The sequence below is a fragment of the Odocoileus virginianus genome, chromosome 14 (assembly GCF_023699985.2).
Source record: "Odocoileus virginianus isolate 20LAN1187 ecotype Illinois chromosome 14, Ovbor_1.2, whole genome shotgun sequence".
NCBI classification, from domain to species: Eukaryota; Metazoa; Chordata; class Mammalia; order Artiodactyla; family Cervidae; genus Odocoileus; species Odocoileus virginianus.
Window position 1 is genome coordinate 32,443,237 of NC_069687.1, and position 17,750 is coordinate 32,460,986.

General features: G+C 33.8%; 1 protein-coding gene across 2 annotated transcripts in view; it reads right to left on the bottom strand.

Moving 5' to 3' along the window:
* The window catches only part of NUP155 (nucleoporin 155), a 54,005-nt gene that overhangs the window by 19,988 nt on the left and 16,267 nt on the right, over positions 1 to 17,750 (bottom strand). For both annotated transcript variants that reach the window (XM_020901633.2, XM_020901634.2), the window contains exons 10-21: positions 17,301 to 17,398; positions 16,674 to 16,826; positions 14,577 to 14,677; positions 12,055 to 12,225; positions 10,381 to 10,491; positions 9,106 to 9,200; positions 8,266 to 8,354; positions 7,521 to 7,583; positions 6,876 to 7,023; positions 5,772 to 5,838; positions 4,583 to 4,698; positions 1,064 to 1,161 (exon numbers count right to left, since the gene is read on the bottom strand). In XM_020901633.2, coding sequence (XP_020757292.1) covers positions 1,064 to 1,161; positions 4,583 to 4,698; positions 5,772 to 5,838; positions 6,876 to 7,023; positions 7,521 to 7,583; positions 8,266 to 8,354; positions 9,106 to 9,200; positions 10,381 to 10,491; positions 12,055 to 12,225; positions 14,577 to 14,677; positions 16,674 to 16,826; positions 17,301 to 17,398 — 1,310 coding nt within the window. The remainder of the gene's footprint in view (positions 1 to 1,063; positions 1,162 to 4,582; positions 4,699 to 5,771; positions 5,839 to 6,875; positions 7,024 to 7,520; positions 7,584 to 8,265; positions 8,355 to 9,105; positions 9,201 to 10,380; positions 10,492 to 12,054; positions 12,226 to 14,576; positions 14,678 to 16,673; positions 16,827 to 17,300; positions 17,399 to 17,750) is intronic.

Consider the following 17,750-nt stretch of genomic DNA (forward strand, 5'->3'; position numbering starts at 1 on the left):
CTGGCTTTGAATATATACGCATTTTTAGGTTTTACTACGTATGATCAAATTGCTCACCAAAGTGTTTATTTCAGAGTATACTGCCAGCAATTTGAATGCTCCCCTTTGTAAAAATCCTTATTATTGCTTGTATTTTATCAAGCTTACCTGAAAAGAAGTACTAAAAAAAGAATTTGCAAATACTGAACAGAAAACTAGATCCAGCAGGAAGGAAAGAAAGTACGTTGGGACAAAAGTAAATGGCTGGGTCTTAATTGGCAAAGTTCTATAAGCCAGTATAACTGGCTCAAACAACAGAAAGCAAAGAACTTAAAAAATATATATAATTAAATGGCAGACAAAATTTAATATTTTATTACTATTCCAAGTCACATCTGGAATAATTAATGGTTACAAGAACTTTCCAGTTCCTTTGCTCCTTCCTTATTACTTTTTATAATTGATAAACCTAACACTTGATTCACATTGTAAGCTCTGTAAGAAATACCACTTCACACACATAAGGACAGAAATGTAAGAAAAGAAAAAGAAAAATTACTGGTGATAATGTGGAGAAAACTGGAACACTTTGTGTACTAGTGGTATAAATGTACAGTGGTATAGTTGTTATGAAAAAGTTATGGTGGTTACTCAAAAAATTAAAAATAGAACTACACATAATCCAGCAACTACACTTCTGGATACATAAGAAAATAATTGAAAGTGGGAACTCAAATTTCTATTTGTATACCATATTCATAGCAGAATTATAAAAATACCCCAAAGGGTGAAGGCAACCTAACTAGGATCCCCCCCCAAAAAAAGTAAAAAAAAAAAAAAAAGAAAAGGTACATATCATCATGTTTTTGGGTGGAAGAAAGGAAAAAAAAAATTGAGCTGAAAGTTATGGAAATACAAGATGTCCATATTATACTTATGCAAATAACACTAATATCATTTTAATAAAGATATTCATTAACCCAAATGACCTTATCAAGAGATGCCCACTGTTTTTCATTCACCTAATAAAACTCTTTACTCAGGCCATCAACATTTAACTGATCAATCAGAGGCTAAAATTTACCGTGCAGCTTCCTCTGCAGCTCCTGTTGCATCTGCTGAGTGTTCCCATTTTCAGGACGCATGAATCCTATCAGCCTCTGCTGTACTTTGGCAGCAGTACTGAAACAGAAATTCCAGAAAATATATTAAAAGAGTTGTGCAACTATTACCATCACCTAATTTTAAAGCATTTTTACCCACTTTCTGTTTGCAGTCAATTCTTACTTCATTTCCTAAGCAACAGCTCACCTACTTTCAATCTGAATATTTCATACAAATGAACTGGAATATGTTGTGAATATTCTTTTTCTCTGAGGATCAGTGAAATAATCACTGCCAAATCAATGGTTAACAAGTTAAACCTGGAGCATTTTATTTATTAAAAAAAATTTTTTTTGGGCCATGCAGCTCGACATGGGGGATCTCACTTTCCCAACCAGGGATCAAACCCATGCCCCCTGCAGTAGGAACCGTGGACTCCTAACCACTGGGCCACAGAGGAATTCCCAATCTGAAGCATTTTAATCTCTCAGATGCTTAAATTTCACTGAGAGTAAACAGATAATAACAGAACTTCCTTCTATTGAACACTTGCTTTTTGTCCCTACCAATGACTTAAAATAATTCTATAAGGTACATATTATTAAGAATCCCATTTGACAGATTCGAAAACTTCAGGACAAAAGTAAAAAGAAAAGAACCAACTGTAAGGAAATACTGATTATTGAGAGAAATGAGCTAATAAAAGCATTTGGGGAAGAATCTGAATATTTCAGCTCTTAGTGCAACTTCGGGGATGCAAAGAAAAGAATGATGAACTTAAAAAATGTATATGCAAAACTGAAACAGACTCATAGACAATAGAAAACAAAGCGGGAGAGGAAAGGAGGGGGGCAAAGTAAAGGTATGAGATAAAGAGATACAAAATAGTATGTGGAAAAATAGATAAGCTATAAGGATGTTTTGTATAGCACAGGAAACTGTAGCCATTATCTTGTAATAACTTTCAAAGGAGTATAATCAGCAAAAATACTGAATTCAAAGCTATGCACCTGAAACTAATATAATATAAATCAACTATACTTCCATTAATAGAAAAAAAAGACCCTGGTGCTGGGAGAGATTGAGGGCAGGAGGAGAAGGGGGCAACAGAGGATGAGATAGTTGGATGGCATCACAGATTCAATGGCCATGAATTTGAGCCAACTCTGGGAGATGGTGAAGGACAGGGAAGCCTGGTGTTCTGTAGTCCATGGGGTCACAAAGTCAGACATAACATAGTGACTAAACAACAATAAACTGAGATGGGGTCAAAAAGACAAAGGTTATAAACTGAGTTAAAGTGGTAGGGTCTAGAAACAGATATATACATGTTAAAATACAGTTAACAGAATTCCGAAGGCTAAACATAAAAAAAAACTTGATACAACCCTAGGGGACAACCAAATACTACATTGCAACATTTTAAAAATCTTTGTACCCCCCAAATTTTACTTGTAAAGAAATTCATATGAATATTACTGAACAAGTACACAAACATGTAGAAAGAATACTTACTGAAACCTGTTTACACTATCAAGAAACAGATAAAATCTAATGAACATTTTTTGTTGTTCATTTTGTTCTTCATTCATTGTTGTTCAAAATTATAAATAGCATTATACTACTAATAGCTTGAATATCATGGAATACCATATAGCCAATGCATGTGGCACTAATGGTAAAGAACCCACCTCCCAATGCAGGAGATGTAAGAGATGTGGATTTGATCCCTGGAATGGGAAGATCCCTTGGAGGAGGGCATGGCAACTCACTCCAGTATTCTTGCCTGAGAATCCCATGGACAGAGGAGCCTGGTGGGCTACAGTCCACAGGGTCACAAAGAGTTGGACACAACTGAGCAACTTCACTTAAAGGATATGCTGAATGTAAACAATGTTTCACAAAAGTATGACTACTTAGATTCCTTTTTTTTTTTTTTTTTACAGTGGAACTACTACTCAGCCTTAAGAAGGGACAAAATTTTGTCACTGGCAGTAACATGGATGGATTGGTGAAATAAGTCAAATACTGATTATCACTCACATGTGGAATCTAAAAAATACAACAAACTACTGGATATAACAAAACAGAAGCAGATTCACAGATAAAGAGAACCAGAGCTAGGGGATGGGCAGTATATGGGGGTAGGGGAGTGAGAGGTACAAACTACTGGGTGAAAGGCTAAGGAAATGTCCTGTAGGACACAACGAATACAGCCAAATATTTTTTAATAACTGTAAATGGAGTGTAATTTTTAAAAAACTGTACTAAAAAAAGAAATGTGTATTCACGTATGATTAAAAGTTTACACTGTCACTCAAATTAATTCACTGGGGGAGTGATGTGAATTTTTTACAAGTTTATATCACTTTTTTCTTTTTTTTTAATATCACTTTTATAACAAAAAAAAATGTTCATCCTAAACGTGTGTCCACACAAAAACTTCTACAGGAAAGTTCATATCAGCATTATTCATAATAGTCAAAAAGCTGAAGCACACAATACTGTAAATCAACTAAACTTAAAAAAACAAAAAAATAAATTAAAAAAAAAAGAAAAAAGCTGAAACAAGTTAAATGTCTATCAAATGATAAACTGAAAAAACGAAACCAAGTACTAATACACACTACATGTGACAATATTGCACTAAGAGAAAGAACCCAAAACAAAAGGTCACATATTGCATATTTTCATTTACATAAAAGATCCAAAATATGGCAGGTCCATAGAGGCTGAGAAGACTAGTATTTGTAGGGATTGCGGGAAGGGCAACTGTGGAGTGCCGTGGACTCCACATGTTTGTGCACCACTAAATTCATATAGTGAAACTCACATATCCAAGTGAAAAAAAGTGAAAGAAGTCGCTCAGTGGTGTCCAACTCTTTGTGACCCCACGGTCTGTCCAAGGAATTCTCCCTGCAATAGAAGAGTGGGTTGCCATTTCCTTCTCCAAGGGATCTTCCCAACCTGGATCGAACCCAGGTCTCCTGAATTGCAGGCAGATTCTTTTACTTGGTGGTGGTGCCTCTGGAAGGTAATTAGGTCTGGGTGAGGTCATGAGGGGGTAGTCCCATGATGAGACTACTACCCTTACAAAAAGAAAGCACAGAACTTTGGGTCTGGCTCTCTCTGCCACGTAAGGACACAGAAAGCAAGCAGCTGTCTGCAAACCAGGAAGGTCTTCACCAGAACTGAACCATGCTGACACTCCATCTCAGACTTCCAGCCTCCAAAACTACAAAAAATAAACATTTGTCATCTAAGGCAGTTTATGGTATTTTTGTTACTTCTGCTTGTTACTAAGATAGGGAGTGATTGCTAATGGGTATAAGGTTTCTTTTTGGTGTGATACAGCTGTTCTGGAATTAGATAATGGTGATGAAATTTAACTTTATGAATATACTAAAAACCGTGAAACTTTTTTTTAAAAGGACAAACTTTATAATATGTAAATTAAATCTCAGGGACAAAAAGGGAAATAAAGTTTACTTATTCTTACTTTGGATTTCCTAATGGTCCTCCAGTAAATTGGGAGTTTCTGTCTAGAAATTCTTGCAAACCTTTCAGTTCTAGTAGCACTGACTCCAGCAGTTGAGAGGGAACACTACTTTCAATCTGAAAAAGAAGAAATATTTTCAAAAATGTAAAAACAATGAAAAAGAGTATCCATAAAAAAACATATACTCTATATACCCATAATTGAATATTGAATTTTAATTTTGAGGTGTCCTATCTTCACAAATAGAAAAGTTATTCCTTATACTTAGTGTTCTTCCTTATATAAGTTATTCCTTATATTTATACTTGGTGACCAAAATAAAGGGCTAGACACCCACATTCCACCCTTGCTGCTTTGGTTAATCAGGTATAATTTACAGACAGTAAAATGCACAAATCTTAAGTGAACACTTTGATAGCTTTTTACATCTTAAAAGTCACCACCCAGACCACAATACTGAATATTTCCAATACCCAAGAAAGTTCTCTGTTGCCCCTTTCTAATCATTAGTCATTCTATCTTCTAGGTAAGCAACCACTTTTCTTACCTCTACCAAAAAAAGTATAGATTGATTTTGCCTGTTCAAAATTTACATAAATGGAATCATATATTAAGTAAATACACTCTGATTCTTAGAAATGTGAATTTTAAAAGTATCACAGCTAAAAATATATTTGATATTTTTACATTGGAAAAAGAAAAAAGCTTAAAATATGTTGCACATACACTTCACATTAAAAAATTTTTATTACTTGAATTTATGATAATACAAATCTCTGTTTCTTAAAGCATTCTGGGAAGTATGCCAATGCATGGGATTCAGTGCTATGTTCATGGCATTTGGAGGCATGTAAGCAAAAGATTAAACAGTGATTTTGAGCAATATTCAGTACCAGGACTGACTCTATTTAGCTCTCATAACAATGTTACAAGGAAGATACATTCTCATTTTACTTTAAGTTATCAGGCTCTGAATGTTAAATTCACTTATCAGTTAACAAGTGACAGAGCTTGAGATGTAATTTGGGGGGTGAACAGTTCACTGAACAAGTACACAAACAGATACATGAAGGAATAACCATTGTATGCTGTTTATAACATTAAGAAATATGAAATGATCTACTTAATCCACTGAAAATATAAACTGGTTACATAGAGATGATGGAATACTATTATACAACACACTTACTGCAGTGATCTCTCTGTTGCCACTCTTAAATACTCTCTCCACAACTAAACTGGCATCCCATATGTTTCTGGGAAAAAAAAAATGTTTTAATGATTGTGCTATAGATGAATAAAAACATTACAATATGTTGTAAATCCTTTTGCTGTGTGTTTGTTTAGTTTTTAAAGTGTGGCAATGACTTCATTTAACATTTTACTAAGTTATCTGAAAGAATAACAACAACAAAAAAAACAGGAAAATTTCCAAACTTGATGTCATTTCACATAATGAAATACTGCTGAGGAAAAATCAAAGACTCTGGGTAATAAGTTGTAAACAAGGAAGTTCTGAGTTATGAGTTCTGCACTGTTTCACATTTTTAAGCAAAATGATTCATGTGAAAGCATACATCTCAAATTTAAGAAAAACATACACCAGACATGATAATTAAGTGGATACAGCAGAATGATTGCAAAATGGCTGTAATTCTATACCTACTCCCTGCACCTAGCCTCTTTACAATATGACTCTGATGCTTGTTTTATAACGAGGAGTGTATTTCCCATCTTTTGAACCTGGGGTGGCTCAGAGATGTCCCCTTGACAAGTAAACGAGGTGGAAATGATAGGCCAGTTCTGAGCCTAGGCATCAGGAGGCTCTGCAAGTTTCTACTGTGTCTCATGGAACCTTGCCACCACCAAGTCAATGATCTTTGACTAGCCTGCTAGAGAATAAGAGAGCAATCCAGCTGTCCCAGCTGAGACCACTCTAGAACAACACACAAACAAAACCCTGAACATGTGCCAGAGAGTTCTGAGTAGAACTCTCTCCTACCTCAATGCTGATTTCATATTATGGAGTGGTTTGTTACACTCTGTGTTAATATACGTAGATGTATTTTGAAGATACATATACATATGTGAAACATAGTAACAAATATAATTTGATGGTTAGATAATATAAAAGCTGAATGACAGAAAACCATCTTATTAATGGACAAGTGAGCTTAAACTGTAAGTAAAATTTAGTAGGAATAAATGATGTTCCAAATTTGAAGCTAAAAATGTTCAACTGTACAAAATGGAACAAGATGAGCAATAGTTAATTATTCTATGAAAAACTTACCCCATGATTCGAGAAAAGTAAATGCAAATACCGTTGTGTTTTCCAGAGTACACAATCTCTGGTCCAGCCATACAACTCATACTTGTGGCCTGAGTTGCTGGGCTTCCCAAAGCACACACTGGAGTAGACATGGCAGGAGGGTGAACACCTTGTACACACATAAGAAAATCCAATCTCAAAATTTAACCATAAACATTCAGAATTTTCAAAAACCCAAGTCAGTTGTACCTGAGCCCAAAGGAAAAACAGTTACAAAAATACTGAAATAAATAGCTATTTAATTTGATTTTTCTTGACAAGAAGAGAGACTTAGACTTGGTTAGGAACTCCCAGGTTGGCTTTCAAGTGTGGCAATGCAGGATGAAAAGGAAAGCAAGCTTGCAATCACTGCATCTTAACAGTGGGAGTGAAACAGGTCAGTTAGTTCAGGGCTGGTGATTAAATCCTGGTACTCACAAAAGGGGCTCTCTAGGTAGGCTAGATAAAGGCATTTACGGCCGAATGCCAATGCTTGTTTGGATGCCACTTCTATTAAATTACATTATTTTCAGGGGAATAGGACAAGTTAAGTGTTTAGAATAATAATTCATAATGATGGCTCCAAAAAGAATAGTAATAGCATCCTCAAACAGAGAAAACAGGTACCTTGAGATGGTGTCCCTAAGAAGGATGGATTTGGATACAGAGTACCACTAGGAATAGGAGAACCTGAAAAGAAAACAATATTAAGACTGATAAAATTATCTCCCAGTTTTTTGAATCTGATCAAAATCAGACACAGAAACTGTTTCTAAATGTAAGAGTAAGGAGGGGCACCCCTCATAATATATTCAAGAATTAGGGACCCATTTCCTAGCAATTTTCTAACAATTCCCACTTTGAAAAACACTGAGGAGGGAGTTTGTTTGTTATTAAATCACTCAACTCTTTCCTGTTGAATAAGTAACAAATGAGTTCTGTAAATATTACTGCTTACATCTTATTTTGTTTCCCAGTACACATTAAGGATTCACCATATATAATTCTAATCAGACGTCTATAGAATTATTCCCTAACAATCCAGTAGCAGAAAAGAAAACATAACACAATTTTTTATCCATTAAAATAAGTTACTATGTGTGCTCAGTCATGTGCGACTCTGTGACCCCAGGGACCATAGCCCTCCAGGCTCCTCTGTCCATGATATTTTCCAGGCAAGGATACTGGGGCAGGCTGCCATTTCCCACTCCAGAGGATCTTCCCGACCCAGGGATCAAACTCACATCTCCTGTGTCTCCTGCCTTGGCATGCAGATTCTTTACCACTGAGCCACCTGGGAAGCCCTAAAATATGCTACAAAGCTTTTACAATTCAAGCTCTGTTAGAAATAACTTCAGTGTTTCATACTCACTGGAGTAGACAGGAGAGCCCAGGATGGGACCGACATTACTCGGAGCGGGGAGAGTGGTTGGAAATCTCATCTGTGCTTCACCACCGTACCTATTTTTATGACAACAGGGGCTGGTTTATTCAGTGAAACTATTCATCTTAAAAGCTGGACTTGTTTCAAGTTCTGCTTAGCTTCAGGATAAATGCTTTAAACATTAGTGACTTCAATGCATCATGCTGACAGTGAAATACACACACAGATACCTAATAAAATACTTATTTAGTAAATGTTGACTTGAAACTGCTACCAAGAAGAATTATAAGGGACTTTGGCAATTTCTAAAAAAGGGTCTGTGAAGCATAGAATTTATTTAATGAGTGTACGGTACTATAACTCCCACACTAGAATTATGGTTAGACTACTCAAAAAATTCTTTTTAAAAATTGCATTTTAAACTTATTCTTAGCTAAATATTTTCCAAACAATATCTCTTTGATACCCAAGCTTCCTTGAAGTGATTGATGCAGAATCTCTCCATGCAAATGATACACACAGAGCAGAACTGCTATAGTCTTTGAGGAAGTAGAAAAGACAAATGAGATAGTTAACTGAGGTAGAAAGAAGACCAGACAAGAGAAGTTGGAGAAAAGACTCCAGAGAAAGGGTTACAATGCTTAAATTATGCTCATCAAGGTGTTTCCAGGTGTATTATCACCTTCCTAGATTTCATCTTTTTGCAAATAAATTTTACTAACTTGCCTATATGGTCACTTAAATGTTTTGTAACGACCATATTAGCCAATGTATCCATCAAAAAAAAAAAAAAATAGGCCAAAAACAAGAGAAAAGTGATAAACATACCTGAAGAAAGCCCGAGTAGCCCAAGCAGACACTTCTCTGTCACAGGCAGCAGTGGAACAAGCAAGAATAAGGCAAGTTGCACAAGCCTGGTCTTCCTGTAAAAAAAAGAATTATCTTCCCTTAGAGTAAACATAAACATTTTGAATGAAGTTTTGTTTACTGCTGTATCCAGTATTTAAATCTGTGTACAGAGCAGGTACTTGATAAATATTTGCTGAATGAATGAAAGCAGCAGGTATGAAAAAGGAGAAGTAAACACTATTGGTTTTAAAGTTTCGCATAGGCACCACTATTAAAGGATGTTCTCTTTTTCTTTATATCTAGATTCTATTTTAGTTTCTGGTTTAGTCACCTCCTTTTTTTCTCAAGGTGTTTTAATCTTTTAGAAAACAACAACAGCTAACATGTATTAAGTACTTGCCGGGTGCCAGGCACTATTTTAAGACTTTAAAGCATATTATTCTTCATGTCACATATTATAATTTAATACATATTTTACACATGAGAAAATGGAAGCTCAGAGAACTCAAGTAATCTACTCAGATGGTGGAGCTGGTTTGAATCTAGAGTGTGTATATTTAACTTTGATCTGATATTCCTGACTTTAAGCATTCCTAGTATTACTTCATCATTTCTAGTTATGGTTTTAAAATACTAAAGTCCCCATCACTGTTACCCCTAATTTTTTCCTGATGTCATTAGGCAAAAAAAAAAAAACTTTTTAAAGTTATTTATCTGTAAATGTCTTTTTTTTTAACTTCTTATCTTTTATTTTACTTTTTAGAAAACTTTTTGTTAATATTTTGTATTGGGGTATAGCCGATTAACAATGTTGTGATAAATTCAGGTAAAGAGTGAAGGTACTCAGCCATACATATACATGTATCCACTCTCCCCCAAACTCCCCTCCCATCCAGGCTCCACATAACACTGAGCAGAGTTCCATATACTATAATGCAGGTCCTTGCTGGTTATCTATTTATCTATAAACGTCTTGTCCTTTAATAAAAATACATTTGTCATATAATTTGACCATCACACTCTTACTAGTACATTTTAATGATAAGAATTTATCAACAGAATAAAAAATATGAGCATTTACCATAAACCTTATAGCATATTAATCCTGTTCCCAAATACCAGTACATATATGATTAAAGCAAAGAAGGAAGACTAGTATCAATCCCAGCATTTTGATCCTAACTTACATAAAATGTAGCTATCATTCTCATCATTTAAAACATCATCACATTAAAAAAAATTACAAATAATTACCTGATGTAATTTAAAGAATCTTTCAATCTCTTCTCCATCTCCACCCACATTACTCACAAGTAGATGCCTCAGCTGATCCACAGGTCTAAGTTTATGAAACATAAGACTCCCCTAAGAAGTTAAATAAAAAAGAAGATGAATAATAGATTTACTAAGAATGGCTAGTAGCAACGGACCCTACCTTAAAAAAAACAAAACGAAAAAACTTCAAGAACACAAAGTACGCTGGTCAAAAAGATCATTTCATCTACATTTCAACTCCCAAGCCACCCTAGATCTATATATCCATATGGAAAACTTAAGTGAAGCTTTATAAACCTTTAGCTAATGCACAGTGCTGATACATGAATAGTCAGATAAGTGGAACAAAGTAGAAAGTTCTGATACAAGCTCAAGTAAATATTAGAATTTAATATATAATAAAAGCTGCCCCTCAAACCAAAGGGTCAAAATTAGATTACCCATTAATCACAAAGGCACAAGTATGTCCACTTCAGAAAAAACTGAAGCTGGATCCATACTTATACCAAAACCAGGATAAATTCCAAACAGAAAGGACAAAATAAAACTTTAACAGAACAGTACTAAAAGAAACTATGGGTGAATGATTTCAAGAACTTAGAGTGTGGAAGCTTTTTTAAAAAAACAAAAACAAAAACCTGTATCAGAAATTCCCCCAAATAACAGAATATTTACACTACTTATAAACCTATTCACATGGGGGAAAAAAAAATAACTCAATAAAGAAAATCAAATGACAAACCAGAAAAAATGTTTGAGCCTAATTCACAAAAAATTCCCTTAAATATATATAGTTTCTATAAATCGAAAAGACAAACTCAATAGAGAAGTAGGTATAGAATTGGAACAGACAATTCACAGAAAAATAAACACTAGAAAAGACCGTCAACCTCACTCTTAATAAGATGGGCTACTGTACTTGCACAGGATGTAAGGAAATAGACACTCAACAGTCACTGATGGTGACTGTATTTATACAGGGAAACCAGAAACATCTATCAAACTGATAAATACACATACTTTTTAATCCAGAAGATGCAATTCTATAGCTCTACTCACACATGTGAAATTATACATGCACAGGTTTGTAGCATTATTTTTAACAGCAAAAGATGATCCATTAATAGGGACCTAGTTAAAAATGGTACATCCATAAAAAGGAATGCCTTTCAAATATAAAACAGAATGAGAAAGTCCTAATATCAATATGGAAAGATGTCTAAAATATATCTTTGAAACATAAAAAGCGGTACATATGCTATTATTTGTTTATAAATATATTTGTATTATTTGTGTATCTATAACGTATCTCTGGAAAGATACAAATTCTGATGACACAGGAGTCTGTAAGGAGGGGACCCAAACCAGAAGGGAGATTTTATTGTGTATACCCCTCAGTTTACTACTGGAATTCTGTCAATGCATTACTACTCAAAAAATAAATACTAAAAAATGTTGTATACTACTTTATAAAGAGTGAGTTCTTTTTGTTGCATTTTTGGTATTTATAACTATTCCTTAAGAATATTTTAAGAGTAAACATTCGTAAGTGCTTAAGTAAATGACTCTATGAAGCAACTATTGCAGAATACTTTGACAAAAACATTAAATATGGCTTCTTTTTGTCTCTACCTTAACAGGATATGCACGTACCTGTGCTGAGAGGAGAACAAACTTCTTGGGAGGCAACATATGCTGTTGTACAACAACTGGTGAGTCAGTTATTGGAATATGATCCTTATTCAAGGGTGTGATAATCTTATCTACTTTCAACTCATCTATTGCAGAAAGAGCCCAGGAATGACCATCAACACGAGTAGTCATCTATGTAGAAGAAATAAATTTTTGTCTATGTACAATAAAAGTTACATAAAGCAAAATCTTCTAAAAAGGATACAATCCTTGAATAAATGTAGGATTTAATAAATTAATAATACATTAGGATGAATATTCTCAAAAGTCAGTATTTAATTTTTTAATACTTATTATTTTGATTGAGCATCTTCTATGACAGTAAATAATGTTTTCATACTAGAAGAAAAAGGCAAATTTTTCTTAAGATAAACTATATATAGTATATACTATAACTGTAATTTTTTCAATAACCAAAGACTATATACCTTCTACCTTCTTTCCAGAGTGAACTGATCTACACTGGTAGGTTCAGTGCTCAAATTTCCTAACACATAGTTTTGCTCTCTTCTGAAGTTATATTTGCTTTCTAAACTAAGATATTCTTTTAAAAAAAGTATCTTGGTCTTCTAAAATACTTTATTATAAAAAATTTAAAGCATCAATAAAATGTTGAAAGTACACTGTATGTCCATGTATGCCTGATACCCAGATTAAACAATTGATAGCATTTTGCCATATTTGCTTTCTTATTTCTTCCTATATTTTTTGAATTACTGAACTATTTGAAAGTTATGAATACCATGTCACCATTAAATATTAAAATATTTGCATTCATCTCTTAAAAATAAGGATGTCCTCTTACATAACCATAAAACTATTCTAACATGTAAGAATATTAACATTTCTCTAATACAATCCAATGCCCAGTCAATATAGAATTTTTTCCATTGCCCTAATGTCTTTTCAACTGTCTTGGGGAGACTAGAATTTGATTATTAATGTTCATGAGCTGGATTTACATTTGTTTTTTAAGTCCACATTTTTGAGAACTCAAGTATACAGATGAAGTGATATGATGTATAGTACCTACTTTAGAAACAAAAACAAATAAGAGCTAATATTTATCAAGTATTTCCTATGTGCCAGGTAGTATTTTGAGCACTCTGAACACATGAACTCATTTAATCCCACTTTCACCCCATAGAGGTAGGTACTATTAATATTAAAACTACTATAGATGAGGGAATTGAGGGCCAGAGACATATTAAGTCCTTTGAGTCACTGCCCTGAGAAAATGGAGCCAGATTTCAAACCTGCACCCCCTAACACTGTGCTCCCATCAAGACAGGGTTTATATCTTCCCGAGTTCTGAGTCCTTATAGTCTATCACAGAATGAGGCATACAGTAAGTGCTCAGTAAATCCTAAAGGATAAAGAAAAGATTTTGAGAAAGGTGCTCCTTGTCTCTATACCTACCTGCCTTTACCCAGTTGCTTAGGCCATATCAGAAACTTGGAAGAGCTCATTCAAACCATGTTCCCCCTTCCTAGGATTGGGATCTTTGTCCACCCATCTACACACAACTTTTCCCACTTCACCTGACAAGAGGATTCAGTTTGAGAATGACCAAAAGCAGCCAGTGACAACTAGAGCCAAAATGCCTTTAAAGAGATGGCTCCAAAGAGATTCTCAGACATTCAGACCCTAGTGGGGGTTGGCTGATCTGCTTTGATCGACAGCCTCCAGGTGCAGGTAACAGGAGCCATGCTAGCGCATCTAGGAGGACAGATGGAAGTGGAACAGGGGACACTAGAGGAGTGAGCATCTCTGCCTCTTCTCAGCACCTTCAGGGCTGGGATGAATGGCCCAGGTGTGGTTGGTGCTGGGCCAGGATAGGCGGGGGCCACATCTTTCTCCCAGGACCTCTCCATTGACTTCATGGAGTATGTGGTAATATTTACTTTTACAACACAATTATGAAAAAAAACACACACAATTATATGTTTGTGTATATACATTTGTATATGCTGGACAAAGGGATCAAACAAGATGGAGGGAAGGGTAACTCCTTAATGTGGGGTTCAGTTTATCTTTCTATTTTTGCATATGTTTGAAATTTTCTATAATTAAAAGAAAAAAGTTAAACATTTAGACGGAACTACAAATTAAAGAGATCATAAAAATAAAATTCTTCTAAGTCATAACTAAACTAGATGGCCTCATAGTAACTAAAAATATAATATATTCAAATGGGACAAAGATAATTTCAGAAAGATGTATTTTCAGGTACCTTATGAAAATATTCTAAATGGGTTCCAATGTTTTCTTTAAAGATTTTTTTACTGAGTACCGTAATGACTTCTTATCTTAGAGAGGAAAAACAAAGAACTAACAGTATATACTTCTTTTCAGTAAGACTGCTAATCATATAAGATTATTAGAAGCAAACAGTAATAAATCAAAAGATAAAGCTTCTCATAATTTTGTTTTTCACTTAGAATTATGTAATAAGTTCTTTAAAATCTCTCAAGATAACTCACCTGAGTTTCCATCATTGGCTTTTGGAAAGGAAACGTATCATGGTTGACACACCACAAAATATCATTATCTTCATTTTCTGACGCTGCCATCAGCAGAATACCTAAAAGTTTAATACACAAAAATCTCATTATAGGATGTCAAATACACCTCCATAATAATCGTAATAATGTTAGTAACATTAGTATGGATACATAAATATACATATTAATCTTTATAAGTAAACAAGTTGCAAAATAAACAAAAAATAAATCCTCTAAAATGACATATAATCAGTGCTAGGGTAGCATCATTAAATGTTCTAGACTGTAAATGTTATTTCTTCCAGATAAATACAAATTATTTGTACATTTCTAAAGTTAATATATGTTTACAATGAGCTTATTAATTTAATTATTACATTTAAAGAAAGTATTTAGTACATAAAAAATTGTTGACTTACAATCAATGGTATGTAATATTCAGTGAAATAGAGTTCATGTACTAGTTAATTCAAATACTCCATGAATAAAAATGATGAAGTTACTAGTGGAATGGCAGAGATAAATGTACTATAAGAGAATTACCTAAGCAAATATTAGCTGACATTATAGTTTGGTTTTGAAATATGCTTTCCTAAGCTCAGTTCCAATTCCTCCCACTAATTTGCTCCCTTCATTCTGAGTTTAGTGATATTAACCTTGAGTCCATTGGCTGGATCCTAATTAATTAGTGATGGGATCCTAATTAATTATTAAGCTATGTAACTAGCTTGTAAGAAATTGAGAATAGTTTATATCAAGTAGCAAGAAAATGTTTTCTTAAAATTAGTGTATAAGGTTTGAAAAACTGAAATTTGATTGTATCATGCACATAACTGAATATAATAGAAAGATATCCCACATTTATGGATTTGAAAGCAATATTTATAAGATGGGAATACCTCCCAAATTGATTTATATTTTCAACAATCAAAATCCCATCTGCTTTTCTTTAGTTGCAGAATTGACAGACTGATTCTAAAATCTATATGATAATTAAAGAGTTCTAGAATAGTCAAAAGAATCTTGAAAAAAAAATGTTGAAATGGGACTCTTAAAACTTATGACAAAGCAATAGTAATCACAGTGGAATATTGGCATAAGGATGGCAAAACGACTTCTTATTAGAAACTAGCAGAGTGACTGCTAATGATGAAACATTAGGAGTGATGAAAACATTCTGAAATTAGATAATAGTGATGGTTATACAACTCTGTGAATAATCTAAACACTACCAGAATGTACAATTTAAAAGGCTAAATTTTATGGTATGTAAAAATTGTATCTCAATTATATGCTGTGAAGCTGCATGTTACAATGTATTTGAAAAAATTCCATTTGTAAAGGCAAGTTTCATTTGGGTGTTGAAAAATAAAATATTAGAAGACACTGTAGAATAAGTACAGAAAAGGCTTTAAAATTATTAGAAAATCAAAATAAATTAACAAATGCTTTTTCACATTGGAGAAAAGCACACACAGGTTTTTCCAGTTTTGATGTGTAATTAGAATCTCAGTTTTTAAAGTTAATTATGAATCCAAGAGTTCATCATCAAAATTTCATATTCCTGGATGGAAAATTCTCCATATCCATGAAGACATGGACAAATGGTATCAGAAAAGTCATTCGAGTTTTCCTAACCATCCTGAAAAAACAAAGTTCAAAGTCTCGTTACAATGGATATAACACCGATTTTGACCAGTGAGTTCATATACAAATGGTATCAGAAAAGTCATTCGAGTTTTCCTAACCATCCTGAAAAAACAAAGTTCAAAGTCTGTTACAATGGATATAACACTGATTTTGACCAGTGAGTTCATATACAAAACAACTTAAAAAGTACTTAAGATGTTAAAAACTACAGTATTTGTATATATATATGAATGACATATGTCAATGAAAAAATTGACATTAAAAAAATTGAAATAAAAGCTAATTAAAAAAAAACCTGGATACAAAAATTCAAAATTTTCTGAATTTTATTGGAAGTTTCCTTGTTATTTTCAAATGCCTCACAAGGCAATCTAATTTTAAAAACTTTAAGCATCTAATATTCCATCTGACAGTTTCAGAATTTACCTTTACTATAAAGAGCTTTATGTACTTTTGAAGGCTTTTCCACAGTTGAAGATGCAGAGAATCCAGGAGGTAGGCGGACGTGGACCAGTGTCAACGTATTAGGTCGTGCCAATGGCTGTCTGAAAGGACAGGTGCTGAAATATAGCCTTACACCTGATCATGGAATAAAACCATCCGTCATTAACCGGAACTAAAAGACGCAAGGTACACATGGTACTGAAGCAACTCCATAGAAAACAGAGAATTCTGTTAAAGTCACATCTCATTTTCCTGACTGATCTTAAGTCGCCATGCACTCTACTAGCTGGAGTGGTTTCTAAGGCAACACCACTTGGAACTGGGAGATAAATCAACACATTTCACCAGAAAGAGTCTACAACTTTAAGACCAGACTCTGTCACTAAATATTAGCCACTTTACCTTTCAGGCCTGGTTTTACATCCATAAAATCAGAAGACAGAGCCTGAGGAGTCTTTTGATTTTTCAAAAGCCTTCATTTTACGAATTATTAATATAGTTTGACAAAACTGATACAGAAATAGAAACACATTTCCAGTCATACATTTCCAAACCTGAAGATTATAAAATTATCGCAGTAATAGCACACAAATAAATAAAACAACATACCTGCATGTGTGACAGCCAGTAATTGACAGTCCAGTGATTCGGAGTTTTCAATCACTGCTATTTGAACAATTGGTTTAAAAACAGAACGATCTATGGTCCTAGAAGAAAGAATAGCAGAACTTTATTTTTTAAATGTATCTATTAAATTACCAGGAACACATTCCACCAGGATTCTTACATGTTTAAATATGCTAAAATAGTTTAAGACTAGTTTTTAGAAAGCAATGCAACAGCAGCAAGAATTAACAAAAACCCTCGATTCTGTGTTTTTCATACTAACAATGTTAAGAGTAATCCTGTTTTCAAAGACCATAAGAGAGGGCTAAGTCCACTGGGTAAGTGGTTCAACAACAAGTTGTTCTTGGAGCATTAAAATATCATTGCAAAGATTAAGAAGGAGAACAAGTGAACCTTTATAATGGAGAGCTCTGGTGAATATCATCTTAATCA